The sequence below is a fragment of the Corylus avellana genome, chromosome 1 (genome assembly GCF_965113065.1).
Source record: "Corylus avellana chromosome 1, dhCorAvel1.hap1.2, whole genome shotgun sequence".
NCBI lineage: Eukaryota > Viridiplantae > Streptophyta > Magnoliopsida > Fagales > Betulaceae > Corylus > Corylus avellana.
The window spans coordinates 43174270-43190361 of NC_142490.1; the positions used below are offsets into that span (position 1 = coordinate 43174270).

The 16092-nt window shown below is 37.2% G+C and overlaps 2 protein-coding genes across 2 annotated transcripts; both read left to right on the plus strand.

The window, feature by feature from the left end:
* Nucleotides 1-4036: 4036 nt before the first annotated feature.
* BRD4 (bromodomain 4) lies at nt 4037-11072 on the plus strand. Its single transcript, XM_059582211.2, has 5 exons — nt 4037-4760; nt 8134-8183; nt 8445-8522; nt 9497-10109; nt 10331-11072. Exons 1-5 carry the CDS (start codon nt 4623-4625, stop codon nt 10865-10867), a joined length of 1416 nt encoding a protein of 471 aa, XP_059438194.2. The 5' UTR covers nt 4037-4622; the 3' UTR covers nt 10868-11072.
* A 751-nt stretch (nt 11073-11823) lies between these two features.
* LOC132171650 (Pentatricopeptide repeat (PPR) superfamily protein) lies at nt 11824-13925 on the plus strand. The gene has a single exon (XM_059583024.2). It carries the CDS (start codon nt 11899-11901, stop codon nt 13615-13617), a length of 1719 nt encoding a protein of 572 aa, XP_059439007.2. The 5' UTR covers nt 11824-11898; the 3' UTR covers nt 13618-13925.
* Nucleotides 13926-16092: the final 2167 nt, after the last annotated feature.

Sequence of the window (16092 nt, forward strand, 5' to 3'; positions counted from 1 at the left end):
TCTTTCCTCCACATGCAGGGTTTTTTTTTTTTTTTTTTTTTTTTTTTTTTTTTTTTAACTTAAGAGAAAAGTTGGGCCAAAGTTGAATTTAAGTTGTGTCTTTATCATTATTCATAATATATAACAAATTGAGATTGAATAAAATTTAATTAGATTATATGACGATGATTGCCATGCAGACTACAAAGGTATAACCCTCCCAATTTTTGTGGGATTAATTCCAGATTTTTTTAAGAAGTCATTGTTCAACAACTTCTCAAATATTTTATAGAAAGTAGAAGTGCAGGTGACACTTTTATAATTAATCTAATTCAGTTTATTAAATTAATATTTATTTTTAAAGCATGCAACTTTTATATGTATTTTAAAAATTACATGCTCTAAAGATATATGTCAATTTAATATATTAGATTGAAAAAATAAATAAAAATAAAAAATTGGAAGAAAACTTTATTCTTAAAAAATTATATTTGTTAGTTAAATAAATCTCTTGTCAATTTTAATGAGCAAATGGATTTTTCTATGGTCCTGATGAAAAGATTCCAACTGATTTTAAAATGTGCGTAGCACATAGGAAAGGAATACAAATTTTTTTTATTTTTTATTTTTAAAAAAAGAGTAGTAAAAAATAAAAAAGAGAGAGATTTTATAATATGTTCAAAGAAGAAATGGAATGGAAATAAATAGTGAACGACTTTTATATGTACTATTCAATGGTGATTTGTACTGACACGTCAAGAAAGTAAATCGTTAATAAGTTTGAATTGTTTTAGCAAGTTTGATTCAACAAGAGCACTACTTTTTTTTTCTTTTGTTATTAATGTTTTGCGAGAGTAAAAATAAGAGAGCTTTGATAATAACAAGTATTATTGGATGCTTAGATCATTTGGATTATAAACCTAAAGCCGCAACCGATGTCTGTAGTGGAATTCTTTATTAATACTGACATAATGATAGTCTTTTTTCTTTTGGTACCTCTAAAATGATACAAACTTTAAGTATAATTTACCTTTGAAAACCGGCTTGCAAGAGAATAATGTACAAAAACTTATATATACATATTCATGGGCGGAACTAGACTTTTAGGTTTGGGGGGCAACAAAAAAAAAAAGGGAAGGGGGGGCAAAAAAATATATTTAAAGGTATATTTAAAATAAAAAAAAAAAAAAATTAGGAGTGGGTTTTAAAATCCTTTAAAAAAATAATAAAAAATTAGGGGTGGGTTTTAAAATTTTGGGTGTTGCCCCCGCCCCCCCGCCCAAAGCATGCCCACGGTCCATCCCTGCACATAGTTAATATTAAACTTAAACTCATGTGAGACACTAAGATCGTAACATTTTTTTTTTTCCTTTTTTTTTTTTTGTTTTTGTTTTTGTTTTTTTTTTTGTTTTTAGTAGGTTAATTTGAATTGGTTGGTGGGTCTAACTTGAAACAAAATAAACCTTTTTTTTTAAAAAAAAAATAAAAATAAAAATTCTATGCTTTAAATAAAATAAGCTTGCTTTGAGAAATTATGGAGGATTAAAAGTTTACAATAACCATCTCAATCCAGTCTTTATGATGAGAAATGATTGAAGAGTAAAGTTTATAATAACTTTCTCAATCTCGTCTATACGTTGAGCTGAATTCCAATTCTTTATTTTTAAAAGAAATAAATAATCATTATAGCATATATTTAGTTTTCGTGTGAGACCAAATTACCTTTATGTATTATTACCCGGCTAATATATTACTTACTTTTCATTTTATTTTATTTTATTGATTATTTTATTTAGACAAAAAGGTGATCTCTTCTTATTTGTTAAGAAATGTGACTTTTAGTAACGAGACCAATTATATTCATAGGCAATAAGTAGCACAGGATTGCATGAACTCTTACAACTCAACCTTTCAGAAAATGACATGTATCTTTTAACACATATTTTTTTAATAACATAAGTTTCTCAATTCTCGCATGCATTAATAGAAAACTATATGTTTAAAAGACATGCGTCATTTTTTTAAAAGAATAAGTTATATGAACTCTTGTTTAAGTTATAAGTTATAACATATCACATGTTTATAAGTTACACGCCATGTTTGAAAGACAAACTCAATTTGTAAAAAAATTATGTCCATTCTTTAAAAGTTCAATGAAAAGCCAATGAAGTTAAAAGTGAGTCTATTATAAGAGCATTATTGTAGGAATAAAATCCTTTCCATTTCATTTAAAAAATTGAGGGTATTTTTTTTCTTCTTTTAAACAGTTCAATCTCATTCATTGATAAACGAGCATGAAGCTCAAACAACACAGAGCAGAGCTTTGAAGCAACTATAGTCGAACCTACGAGGTTACAAGTGTCAAAGATAACGTATTGCATTCCAGACTCATACAAAATCTACTAACCTATGACTAATTTTCAAATTAAACAGCAGTTATGCGTCAAACATATTCAAACCAATGCATAGGCAGCTCTTATTCCTCGGTATTGAGGGCAAAGAATCTCAAGCCAAAACTCATCATCCTCGACCCGAAAGTCAGGATAAAATTGAAGGTATTCATTTAGTGTAAAAGCTAATGGGTAATATTGTAAATATAATCCTTCAACTTTGATGTTAAAACAATATTACTTCTCATTTTACACTAAATTGATATTTTCCATTTCAAATGAAATGGAGAGGATCCTATTTCGAAAATACGTGCAATGGATCTCTTTTTCTTTTCTCAATAAATAAATGTAAAATGAATTTTCACACACATCAAATTAGTAAACTTAAAGTTTATAGATTTTTATTTGAAATGACTGCAAAATATAACGTTAAGATTCTTTTAATCTCAAGTCAAATGGGGATGATTAATTTTATTTATGATCCAAATTTCGCTTTGCTGCATTTAACAATCTATGATGGTAAATGGTATGATAATATGGGTGTGTTTGTTAACCCCTTGCGCACTGTAGCCTTTTTTCACGGCACTGTAGCTGCAACTCTGGCGCCGAAGACATCGAGAAAAGCAGTCAAACTGCTTGCTGCATGCTGACTATTTTGCCCCTTTCTTATGCTAGACAATGACTATTTGCACATTCAAAACACCCACACACAAAAGCTTGCTGAAATTTCCCCCCCCCCCCCCCCCCCCCCACAGCACAGCGTGAATATCCCCTTCCCCACCAACACTCACCCCTTCACCAAAATATACCCAAATTTTTTCCCCCCCATCTCACAGCACAGCGAGACCCACTCCTTCCTCCTCCTTCCATATCCTTCCTCTTTCCACCATTCTCTTTCTGTTTCCCCCATTCTCTGTGGATCGTTTATATAGGCGGATCAACAGGGGAAGGGAATCAGCTGCACCTTCATCGGCTTGGTGACTGGGTTCTGTATCTGAACCCGTGCGCCACTGTATATATATAGTGCCACACTCACATCATTTAAAAATTCCAAATAATAAGTTAATCACATAAATTTATTTCAAACTGGTCTGAAAGAAATATCTTTCAACTCATGTAAAATAGTGCCAAGTGTCTGTAAATAGTTAAAAGGCATGTTAAATTTAGTCTAAGTTAGTAAATTACTATTAATGAGTTTAAAAATTTAATATGTATTTTAAATGTTTATAAACACTTAACACTATTTTACACGGGTTACAGGATATTTCCTCCTGGTTTGAAGGAAATTTCTGTCAATAAGTTAATATGATATGTAAAATAGATTCTTTCCATTTTAGTTTGTAATAGAGAAATCATATTAGACAAAATTTGTCCCTTGTACAAATGGGTAGGTTCTAACATTTTCTAAAAACAGTAAGAAATCTTTAACCATCAAATGAGACCTAAGTTGACTATAACAGTGGCTTTGGCAACAAGTCATGTAAAATGAAGAACATCACGATTGACTTAATACCCCCAAAAAAGAAAGAAAGAAAATGTACAAAAAGAATATATAGGGAGAGAAATGACATAGGGAGAGAAAATATGGGGGACATAGAAGTCATTCTGCAAAAACCACAGCCATATATAAGCGAGAATAAAGCATTAACAGGAAGGTTTAGCAAATATCAAAACCATCCCCATAAACATAAGAAAATCCATCGAACTCCATTGTTTTCCTCTATATCTCCACATTTCATGACTACAAACTCCATAAAAGGCATCTCCTCTGTTTTCTCTCTGTCTTTCTCTTTCAAACCCTTGGGGATAGAATCCGTCAATCCCTTGTCTCACGCTTACCATTTCCAGAGAACCACCCAAAACAAAAGCAAAAACAAAACAAAAACAAAAACACAAAAAAACGACTACTTCCAAAAAAAAAAAAAAAATTACAAAACCACTAATAGAAAGAAATACCCTCTCTGCAGAAAAAAAAAAAACCGCTTTTCTCATCCCAAAACCACCTTCCCTCTCATACCCACATCCCAAAAAGCAGTTTTTTTTTTTTTTTCTTCTTTTCTTTTCTTTTCTTTTCTTTTTCTTCCAAACAAACCCAATTGGGTCGTTCATTAATTCATTTCTTTCTCACGGAAAAGGGGTTTGTTTTCGGGTTTTGCGTTCGAGGAAGGTGCTCGCTAACGTGCGCCGGGTGCGTAGGGAAAGAGAAGAGGGAGGAGGAGGCGGCGGTGGCCGGACGCGTGGAGGGTGGTGATCATGTTGGGGAGGTGGGGTACATGGGAGGAGCTTCTCCTTGGTGGGGCCGTGCTGCGCCACGGGACGCGAGACTGGGCCGTCGTGGCCACGGAGCTCCGAGCCCGACTTGTTTGCCCGACCCACACTTTCACTCCCGAGGTAAATAATAATAACAAATATTTAAACACAAGTTAATTACTTTATGGGGATTTATATTATAAACACTACTTTCTAATCATATATTAATTGTAACAAAATTTCACCTAAAAAACGTGTTACATTGTATTAACAAGTGTTCTATATATTTTTGGTCTTCTTTACTTTGTCGGAATTTTCTTTAATTTTTTTTTAAAATTTTGTTTTATTGGTATTATTACTAGTGGGTCCCGCAAAGTCTTTAGGGCGTTAAAGGTCCAAATCCTCCAGGGTAGGGTAGTGTTGGAAGGGAATAGTATTAATGTTCCAAGGGCTTAAATGGAATATATATATATATATATATATATATATATATGTAATAATGTAGGTGGGTCGGAGAATATATACTTGAAAGTGAGAAAAAGAAATGTCCATTAACTTTTCTAACTCGGTTTTCACTGTTCCCTAAAGAATGGAATAGGGTACCTTTTGTTGTACAAACGCGGAATTAAAGAACCTGCACATAATTATATTGTTATTGTTAGCCTTTATGAGTGAGTGGGTAGTTAAGAATAGGGTTATACCTATGAATATGAATGATCTCACCATCTTTTGTGGAGTATGAGTAATGTTATATATATTTTACGTTCCTTTAATAATTTTAAAAGTCACGTCAATGAGTGGGAGTGTGTAGCATTGCTCACGGAGCATAGCATGATATGTTTTTTTGAAAGAATTTATTGAAAGTACAACGGTAAGCTAAGAAAGAGAATGAGGGGTCTTCGTCTTTCTCATTACAAATGGGACAGGAGGGAATTGGGAGGGGGAAATGGGAATGCTGCCTGAAGAGGGCAGCGGCTCAATATGCCACATGGATTGTTGAGATGATGTCCTGGATGATGGGCGAGATTTGCTAGTCTTGAGTAATGTTAGGGTGTTGAAGCACAAGGATGACCACCAAGAGTCACCTTCAACGTTTCTAAGAGGTAGCTCAATCGGCTGGGATCACGCCTAATGAAATGCCTAATGAAGCGGAAGTAACTAGTTCGAATCCCCTTCCTCCCTCTTATGCGGAATGTTAGAAAAAAAAAAAAAAAAAAAGCCACCTTCAAGGATGGGCTTGAACCCGAGAGAGAGGGCTAGCTCGGCTGCTAAGAGAGCAGCAAGGGCCTCACTTGTGTTGAGATCACAGGGAGGACTGACTAGAGAAATTGCTTTGAGGATGCAGCCTTTAAAATTTCTGCAACAGCAGCTTGAGCAGAAAATTAGTCCCTAATAGTAGTGTTAGAGTGCCCACAGGGGGGACCATTTCTCCACCAACTTGTTGAGTTTTTTCTCCCAAGCTGCATGATGTTTCCAATGCCACCTTTTTTATTGTCTTAGAAGGGGAGAGAGGATAAGTGGAAAGATTTTCATACAGGGCTTTAGTCCTGTAAAGCCAAAGTAGATTACAAGCCATGGCCGCATAAATTTGCAAAAGGTGAGTATGTATCAAGGGAATCCGAAGGGATCTCCCTGGATAAATAATGTTCTCAATCCAATCAGCCATGGAAGAAAAATTCAGGGCCCGTGAATCCAAGGGCCAGAAGGATTCTTTCCAAACCACAGAAGCAAAAATGTGATTGAAAGAAAGGTGGGGCAATGAGTCTGGTTCAGTTTTGCAGAGGGGGTAGAGCAGGACAGTGGAGGGATTTTGGAAAAGGGAGAAGATTCTGGTGTTGGTTGGGACAATGTTCTAAGCAATTTTTCACATGAACATCTTTAGCCTATCACAATGGTTCAATCTCCAGAGAGCATTCCAGGATTTGCAGGGAGGGTTGTTACTGTTAGTTCTTGTGTTGGTTTAATTCAGTTCTAAAATGCAGAGGCTACTGTTTACGGGCTCAAACATTGATATAGAATACTCAGAATCCAATCTCCACCGTTCATAATGTAGATTCATGTGTCATGAATGTCCCTGCAAAATTTCAGCTCAATCGGACCACAAATGCCCATCGATCAGAGTTGTTGATCAAGGTAGGCCATGTCCAGACACGGTGATAGGCTGTCCGGAGAGGCTTTTCAGAAACTCTATTTTTGCTCCGCAAGGCCCTATCCGGACAGCCCATTAACCTGTCCGGACACTCCGTACCTATTATGCCCAAAAACGTGTTTTTAGTGGGCCCAGATCTAGGGTTTGATGTACTGATATATATACATCATTATAGAAGAGAGAGGCACGAATTTTCGCCCCCAAAGAGTTCGTCGGAGGCTATACTAAGAGAGATCATATGTGGTGAGCGTTAAATTGAATCTCTTAGAGTTTTAGTTATTCCTTTGATAAATCTATAGTTGAGAAGTCTATCGGATGGATACGGTAAAGGAGAATCACGTGGAAGAAGATTGTGAGTAAGGAGACGAGTTGTAGGCTTGTCGATCTTACAGAGCCAAGGTATTGCAAAGGGTTGTAAATGTTCCTAGTGTCTGTAATATCTGGATAATCTTTTGATAGTGATTTCCTGGGTTTGGCTGCCTCGGAGAGGTTTTACTTTTAGATCGGTTTCTAAAAGGTTTCCTATTCGTAACCAAAATATCAGTGTCTGCCTTTTTATTGCTTTATATATTTTGGGTGACCGAATTGTTTATTGCTTCATAGTATTAATTCCGCATAAATTGTGATAAACAAGTCGGCATAGCGTTTTTCAGTTACTTTTGGTGAGGAAGAGAAAGGCAGAACTAGTAGTGAAGTTACCAGAGGAGGAGGGGGTCCAAAGAAAATTCTTATGGGAAGAGGAAGGGATTCAAATCTTGAGGATCTCATGGACACTAGTAGGATCAAATAGGGAGTTTGATATTTTTTAAGTGAACTGCTGTTGCCTTAGTGTATTAACCATTTGACTACAACGTAGGATTGAATGGAAGTTAGGTCCATAGGTATTTATGAAGAGCTTTTAATACAAATCTCTTACAAATTGATGTAATAGTCTACATAGCACTTACACTTTAGCCACTAAAATATGTATTACCACACGGTAGTTTGCATTGTCACTTGCGATGTTTACAAAGTGATGCCACTGCCACAGTTCACATGATATTTACCACATCATCTACTAAAAAAAAATGCTTTGGGTATCACAGTTTTTAATACAATCTCTTACAAACTCACAGTATAAGTTTTATAGAAAGAATGTGAAAGAGTTACTTGACTTTTTTTTTTTTTTTTTTTTTTTTTCATTATTTTCTCTTACCATCAGTATGCTGATATTTCCAGTTGTAATTTTTCTTTACCTTCCTGCTATGAGTATTTGGATTTATAAATAAGTCATCAGAATGTGAAATGGGAGGGAATTTTCTGACTAATTTTTCAATTTAATTCATTTTCACATCCAATATAGTAAATATAGTATCTTGTTTGCAGGTATGTAAGTCCAAATATGAGGACTTGCAACGGCGTTATGCTGGATGCACGTAAGTTTACTTTGATTGTCTGGTAATGCATAACATTTAGCATTTAATTAGTTTGACTGTATATAAATGATGGACTTTTTTGTTTCTTGTATCCTTTTTTTAAATATGAATTTAATATGTTTGGTTTCTGAATTTTTCATACCTCTGCTCTTGACTCTTTTCTTGTCAAGCTTTACTTGCACTTATGCATGTTTATGTATATTATTAAATTCTATCAGGACGGTTCTTTCCCTCAAGTTCATTTTATGATTTCCTCCTTAGGGCCTGGTTTGATGAGCTACGGAAGGAGCGAATGACTGAGCTGAGGCGAGCTTTAGAGCTGTCTGAAGACTCAATTGGGTTAGTTATATGTTTGTCTGTCAAGCTGTATAAGATCAAATGACCTAATACATCTTTTTTCTATGTGGAAAACCCTCTCAAACTACCACCATTTTGTCACTTAGGAGTGGCTGAACCATCCCTTGGCCCTTAGTGTTGGTTCGACCACTCTTCAGTTTTTTTAGGAGTAGTTTGGATAGTTAAAATAAAATATTCACATGCACGTCACATGTGACATTTTTCCATCCATTTTAATGCCAAATGCTAACAAATGGTGTAACTTGTAACGGTGTAGTAGTTAGAGGGGTCAATCGTCACCTTTTAAAGTTTTGTGGTCCAAGTACTAAAGGGTGGTAATTTGAGGGGACTAAATGTATTTTCCCCTTTTTCTATTCATATTAAGACAAAAGGGCTCCATGCTATCCTTCCCCACCCCTCCAAAAAAAAAAAGAAAAAAGCGTAAAATAGCATTATGGTGGCAGGTTCCCTTTTTCCATTTTTTTTTGTACTCTGATGGAGCTGGTCATTTTCAATTCCAAAAACTGTCGTTGAAAGATTTTATGCAGCAGTCAAGATGATAACAAGTTAACATTTAGAGTCTTACACCTAAAACATGGATTCTCAGCTACCTTCGAAGGACATGCTGTAGCAGTTTAGTGGTAACAATCTGTTTTGCCCAAGTTATAAGAGCTGAAAATTGAAGAAAGATGAATCAGAGTTGCTGAGGATGTGGTTGGTTAGAAATTAGGAGTAGATATTTGGAGAAGTCAAAAGGAGTACGGCAAAACCATATAATTTTAAATTTCTTATTTGACGCTCCCAAAGAGTCAAAGACCTTAAGCTCCTTTAAACATGAGAGAAGGGGAAAATATATATATAATGCTGGAGCGAATATAGAAAATATGTTTTGCTTTTCTGTGGGGATTTTCAGTCTACACTCTACAGCGAGCTATAGTTTGCATTTTGTTATGATTTGTATAATCTGCCTATTTCAGGTCCTTGGAATCAAAGCTTGAATCTCTCAAGGCTGAGAAAAGACATGACTATCATGTTGGTTATGGCTCCAGCCAGACTGAATCACCTGTTCCTTTTCAAAAATCAATGAGAGTTGAATCTTCCAGTAAAGAAATGTCGAAGGATGGACTATCTGCTGGTAGTTTCACAGAGGAAACCCGTACTTATTGGACGGCTGAATGTCGGATTCCTGCAGCAGTGTCAGCTGAAGAGATGGAGACTAACCCAGAAACTTCACGGCCTTATGAGCAGAAGAAAGTCTCTGGTATTGAGAAGCTGACAGAGACTTTATATGGGGGACGAGGCGGAAGTTTAACAAAGAGGAGGGGGAAGAGAAAGAGAAAATTCTGCAGTAGGGATGTCAATGAAGGTAGCATTGGAGAAACTAACGTTTTGGGTTCAGATGATTGTTTAACTGCCTTGCGTTGTACAGAAAATGCAACCAGCAACCGTGGTGAGGTTGCAGGATCTTCTGGTGCTGATGATTATAACAGAAATTTGAGCAAGGATGGAATCGATGATCTGATGGAGATTTATAACTATCTTTTGGAGAATAAAAGTGCCTCCGTCTTCCGTCGACGGCTTGATAGCCAGGTATGAACAAATATTTCATGCTTTCTTGGATTTCCCATCATTCAAATACACGCTTGATGTTGATTGCTGCATTTAATTCGTCCAAACTGTATCTATGATTTGGTCTGGATTTCTTATCAGCTACTTACTTTGGATCAAATAATCTTAAGCTTAGCTTACCCATTGATTGCTGTTATCCATGGAACCAGCTCATTTTAGTTATTTAATGTATTCCATCACAGAAGAGGGGAAGATACAAGAAAATGATCCGGCGGCATATGGATTTTGACACAATAAGATCAAGAATTGGTAGCTACTCCATCACATCAGCTTTGGAACTCTTCCGAGACCTTCTGCTGCTCAGCAACAATTCCTTGGTCTTTTACTCCAAGAGCACACGTGAATATAAATCTGCTCTACTCCTCAGAGACCTCATCACCAAAAAAATGCAGCAACATTTCAAGCGTTCTAGCAGCAGCAGCAAGGCTACCTCTGCCAACCTCTCAGTTAAAACCCCAACACCTAATCGGGCAGTGAAACCCCGAAGCATTCGCCCCAGTAGTGGAAAGGTATCAGGAAAAGCAGCTAATGCTGGGAATGCTGTTACAAAGACCTCAAATGGAGGTAAAGTTCCAGGTTATGCTAATTCCCCTTCTTCAGTAGAATCCTTGGCTGTGTCAAAAAAAGGCCTTGGTCGGCTAAGAAAAGTTGGGCGTGGAAGTGTTAATCAAGGACCCATTTCTCCCATGAAGGGAAGGAAGAGGGTTCGAACCAAGTAAATACGCCATTGAACCTACCTTTTTCCTCAGCTCTTGTCCCAGGCTATAGAGTCAGCTAAGTTTCTCTTTCCAGGACCTTTCTGTGTACAAAAAGTTTTCCCTTTTTGTTGTTAATATCTCTGTTGATAAAACGATTCGCAAGAATACATTGTATACAGTTTACACTCACATAGGATGGAAAATAAATTTTTTTTCTTTTGCTTTTTGTCCGAGTGTTGATTCTGCATATCCCTTTAATAATGCAATTGTTAGTTTAAAAGTTGGTGTTAGCACCACTTATCAAGCCTGGCATATTGACATAGATAATTGAATATTGTTGCTAACTGGGCAATTAAAGAAATTGGTGGACACTGCAATTTTTGACTGACTGAGCAAATCTTCAGCTAAAAGCAAATTTATAGGAGAAAAAAAAAAAAAAAAAAAAAAAAGGATAAGGAGTGCTGCATGGAAATTCTTTAAAAATAGTGGGGGGGTGTCAGGGGTGGGGGTGGGGAAGTGCTCTACTAGTTCTAGAGGTTTTACCTTTTTTTTAAATTATCAAATAATCCGTAAGGTTTGACCTTTTATCAAATCACTTAGATTTTTAACTTATTAAATTGATTATTAAGATTTAATTTGTTATCAAATCACTCCCTTTATTCAACAATTCCTACAATTCGGGCTCAACTACCTTGAGCAATCCAGAATGCGAGGCTACCTGTTCGAGAACAATGGATCCTGCAGCACCCTTTCGGTATGACAATTCAGACAACTAATTGTAGAGAATTTGAACTAATTTATTGTTCTTAATACAAGTGCAATGAGGCAACAATCCAAATAAGGGTAATGGGTTCTTAATATGAAAGCATAATCCTCTCCAGTTCAATTTTTGTTTTTTACTTTTTGAAATGATAAAAATACAATTTCAATATAACTAACTGGATATTTTACGGTTTAAATCAAAGAGATACTAATTCCATATATAAGAGGATCTATTTTCTTTATGAAACGGTTTGTACGGTTTCCCCGCCACCCAGTGCCTGCAGGCTGCAATGCAAGCTTGCGCAAGGCTCATATCTTCGACGCACCCTACTCTTCATTTTGCACATCCAACCGTTGAATCCTTCATCTGGAACAACCTTATTCGAGCCCACGCTCAAGCCAGGTCTCGAGCTGACGCCCTAACGCATACACCAATCTCCATCTTTCTCCGGATGCGCTTCCATGGAGTCGAACCAGACTTCCATACCTTCCCTTTCCTTCTCCAATCTTTCGATTCCCCGCCTCACCTCCAATCAGGAAAACAAATCCACGCGCAAACTCTCCTCTTTGGGCGCGCTAACGACCCGTTTGTTCAAACGTCCCTCATCAACATGTACTCGTCTTGTGGCAATTTGACGCTTGCGCGTCAAGCATTCGATGAGATTGCCCAACCTGATTTACCGTCTTGGAATTCGATCATTAATGCGAATGTCAAAGTCGGTTTGGTTGATATTGCAAGGAAGCTGTTTGATGAGATGCCTGCAAGGAATGTGATATCTTGGAGTTGTATGATAAATGGGTATGGGAGGTGTGGTGAGTATAAAGAAGCACTTGCTCTGTTTCGTGAGATGCAAAAAGTGGAAGTGAATGGAGTTAAGCCGAATGAGTTCACCATGTCGAGTGTGCTTTTGGCTTGTGGACGGTTAGGTGCACTTGAGCATGGGAAATGGGTTCATGCTTATATTGGGAAATGTGGAATGGAAGTTGATGTTGTGTTAGGAACTTCATTGATAGACATGTATGCGAAATGTGGGAGTATTGAGAGGGCGAAGTGGGTATTTGATAATTTGGGTCCTAAGAAGGACGTGATGGCTTGGAGTGCTATGATCACGGGATTGGCCATGCATGGACATGCAGAAGAATGCCTTGAATTGTTTGCAAAGATGACAAATTATGGGGTGAGACCTAATGCTGTAACATTTTTGGGCGTTCTCTGTGCTTGTGTACATGGAGGTTTGGTGAGTGAAGGGCTGGAGTATTTTAGGAAGATGAGTGAGGAGTTTGGTATTACTCCTATGATCCAACACTATGGTTGCATGGTTGACCTTTATGGAAGAGCTGGTCTCATTGAGGAGGCATGCGTTTTGGTCAAGTCTATGCCTATGGAGCCTGATGTGCTGATATGGGGTGCTCTGCTTAGCGGATCTAGAATGCATGGGGACATTGAAACTTGTGAGATTGCACTTGAAAAACTGATTGAGTTGGATCCCACAAATAGTGGTGCCCATGTGCTTCTATCCAATGTGTATGCAAAAAGGGGTAGGTGGGCAGATGTGAGGCATGTGAGAGATCTTATGGAGGCAAGGGGGATCAAGAAAGTTCCTGGTTGTAGTTTGGTTGAGTTGGGAGGTGTCCTTCATGAGTTTTTGGTGGGAGTCGATTCTCATCCAGAAACCAGAGAGATATATAAGATGCTTGATGAGATTATGAAGAAGTTGAAGATGGAGGGTTTTGTGGGAAACACGAATGAGGTGTTGCTTGATTTGGACGAGGAAGAAAGGGAGTTGGCAATATCCTATCATAGCGAAAAATTGGCCATTGCCTTCTGCTTTTTAAAGACCAGTCCAGGTACTCCAATTCGAATTGTTAAGAACCTAAGGATATGCAGTGATTGTCATGTTGCAATAAAGATGATCTCCAGGGTGTTTGACAGGGAGATTGTTGTTAGAGATTGCAATCGATTTCACCATTTCAAAGGTGGATTATGCTCTTGTAAAGACTACTGGTAGGTCGAGAGGAAAATTCTAGTCCTAGGTTTATTGGAATTAATCCTCCATGGATTTTTTTTTATCCCATACAACGTGGAAGGGGCCGCCGCTCACCAACTGAGGGGAAGAAGAAGATACGTATCTAGATCATCCAGTCAGCTAACTTATATCGGATTCTACTGTTCCATTCAGGAGCATCAAGTTTTTTTTAAACGGATTATTAACTTAAGAGGAATCTAGCTAAATTGTATACAAGCTTCCTGTTTTCAGCTTTTTCTTGTGTTCTTTTGTATGAGTATGCAAATAATAATATATCTGATAAACTATAATGCTACAAATGCAAAGTTTCCCTCAAGAAAGAAACCCTTCATGAGTTGTTGTATTTTGATCACTTAAATGATAAAATAGTGAAGCAGAGTTAAAAGCAGTCATCAGTCGACGGATTAAAAAGTTAACTTAGAGACTTTCGCTCTCTTCTCTCTCCTCAAATAGTCCCAAAAACTTCCCTCCGACAGCCATGGGAAGAGGAAGCTTCCTCCCCTTTTCCCTCTACTTCCCTTTTCCTGTATCCCCCTCCCCTTTCTTGTCTCTTCTGAGACCCAAACCGTCTCTTTGGAGACCCTATCCGCTTACACGGAGGCCTTAGCTCAAGGGCGGAACTAGACAATTATGAGTGGGGGGACAAAATGTAAAAATTTAGTTTTTGGGGGGACATTTTATAAAAACCCATAAATTTTAGAAGTAAAATTTTAAATTTTAAGGGTAATTTTAAAATTTTGGGGGGACAAAGGTCCACCCCTGCTTATCTGATGCTTTAGGCGTTTTATTTTCGTCCAATAACTATATCGTTCCATTCTCCATCGCAACAGCTCTAATCATCGTTCTCATCAGGTGCTCAAAGGCAGGGATTCACACTCTTCTTGAAATCTTTGGTTTTGATTTTTTCAAAATCAGATCTATCGATTTCAGGAAGCCCCTGACGTACAAGCGCCACTCCAATGGGTTCCTGGGTGTTTTGCACTACCGTTTGCCGCCATCATCTTTCCCATCCGGCCACCATGCGCTTGCAAGTAGATCTTACTTGCGGGCGCGTGTGCTCCACACGCCGACGTGTGATATTGGATAAATGCCACTCCGCCACCTCCCATCACCTAGGCCGGTCTTCTGGATCTACCACAGGCGTGTGGCCTTTTGCGACTCTGCCATCTATGATTCTCGTGTTTCTGTATTTTGGACTGATGCTACTGTTTTTAATTTTGTTATGTTGTAGTTTCAGGGACTTAGATGTCCTTTCCACCTTTCTTGATGCTCTCTCGATATGGTTGCAGATCGTTATGCAGTGTCTCCTAGACTCTGTGCTAGTTTTTCCTTTAATTAGCTTTGATTCGATTTTCATCAGGGTTCTCCATACTGTTGCAGCTCTTTTTCGCTATTGCAGTTGTATATTTCTTATGTGCATCATCTCTAGTGTACCATTTCAAACCACCTTAATTGGTGGCCAATTTTCTTGGTTTTCGTACCAAGAAAACATAGGTCCGTGTCATTTATTTGATGCATTGTCGTTTTTTTTCTCTGTTTACTCATTCTGATGGGGACATTTTGGGGCTTATTGTTGGGTTGTCCAGCCTTTGTTGTTTGATGTAATCTCTTGTTTTATCTTAAAAATAAAAAATAATAAAAAAGAGTTAAAAGCTGTGCTGCTTGTTTTGATTTTTCAGAATGGAACGTACCAAATAATTTTATTTTATTTTTGACATGTCCGCACAAGAGAGGGGAGAAGGATTCGAACTAGAAACCCCCGCTTCATTAGGTGTGGTTCCAGCCAATTGAGATACCTCTTGGGGACCGTACCAAATAATTTTGGGTTGCCGTAAGACATAATCATCTGGTTATAGTCTTATAAATGAAAGATTAAAGCATATTAAAAATTTGTATAAACCAAGCTTTTTTCTTGGTCTTCGTACCAAGAAAGCATAGGCCCGTGTCATTTATTTGATGCATTGTTTTTTTTTTTTTTTACTCATTCTGATGGGGACGTTTTGGGGCTTATTGTTGGGTTGCCCAGCCTTTGTTGTTTGATGTAATATCTTAAAAATTAAAAATTAAAAAAAATAATATAAAAGAGTTAAAAGTTGTGCTGCTTGTTTTGATTTTTCAGAATGGAACGTACCAAATAATTTTATTTTATTTTTGACATGTCCGCACAAGAGGAGGGAGGAAGATTTGAACTATAAACCTCCGCTTCATTAGGTGTGGTTCTAGTCGATTGAGGTACCTCTTGGAGACCGTACCAAATAATTTTGGGTTGCAGTATTAAGACATAATCATCTGGTTATAGTCTTATAAATGAAAGATTAAAGCATATTAAAAATTTGTATAAACCAAGCTTTTTTCCTAAATCCATAAATTCCCCAATTTTGGGCTTTTCTCAAAGGATGTTTTCTTTTATTTGAATCCATGGATTGGGCACATACATTGTACAAAGCCCAGCCTGAG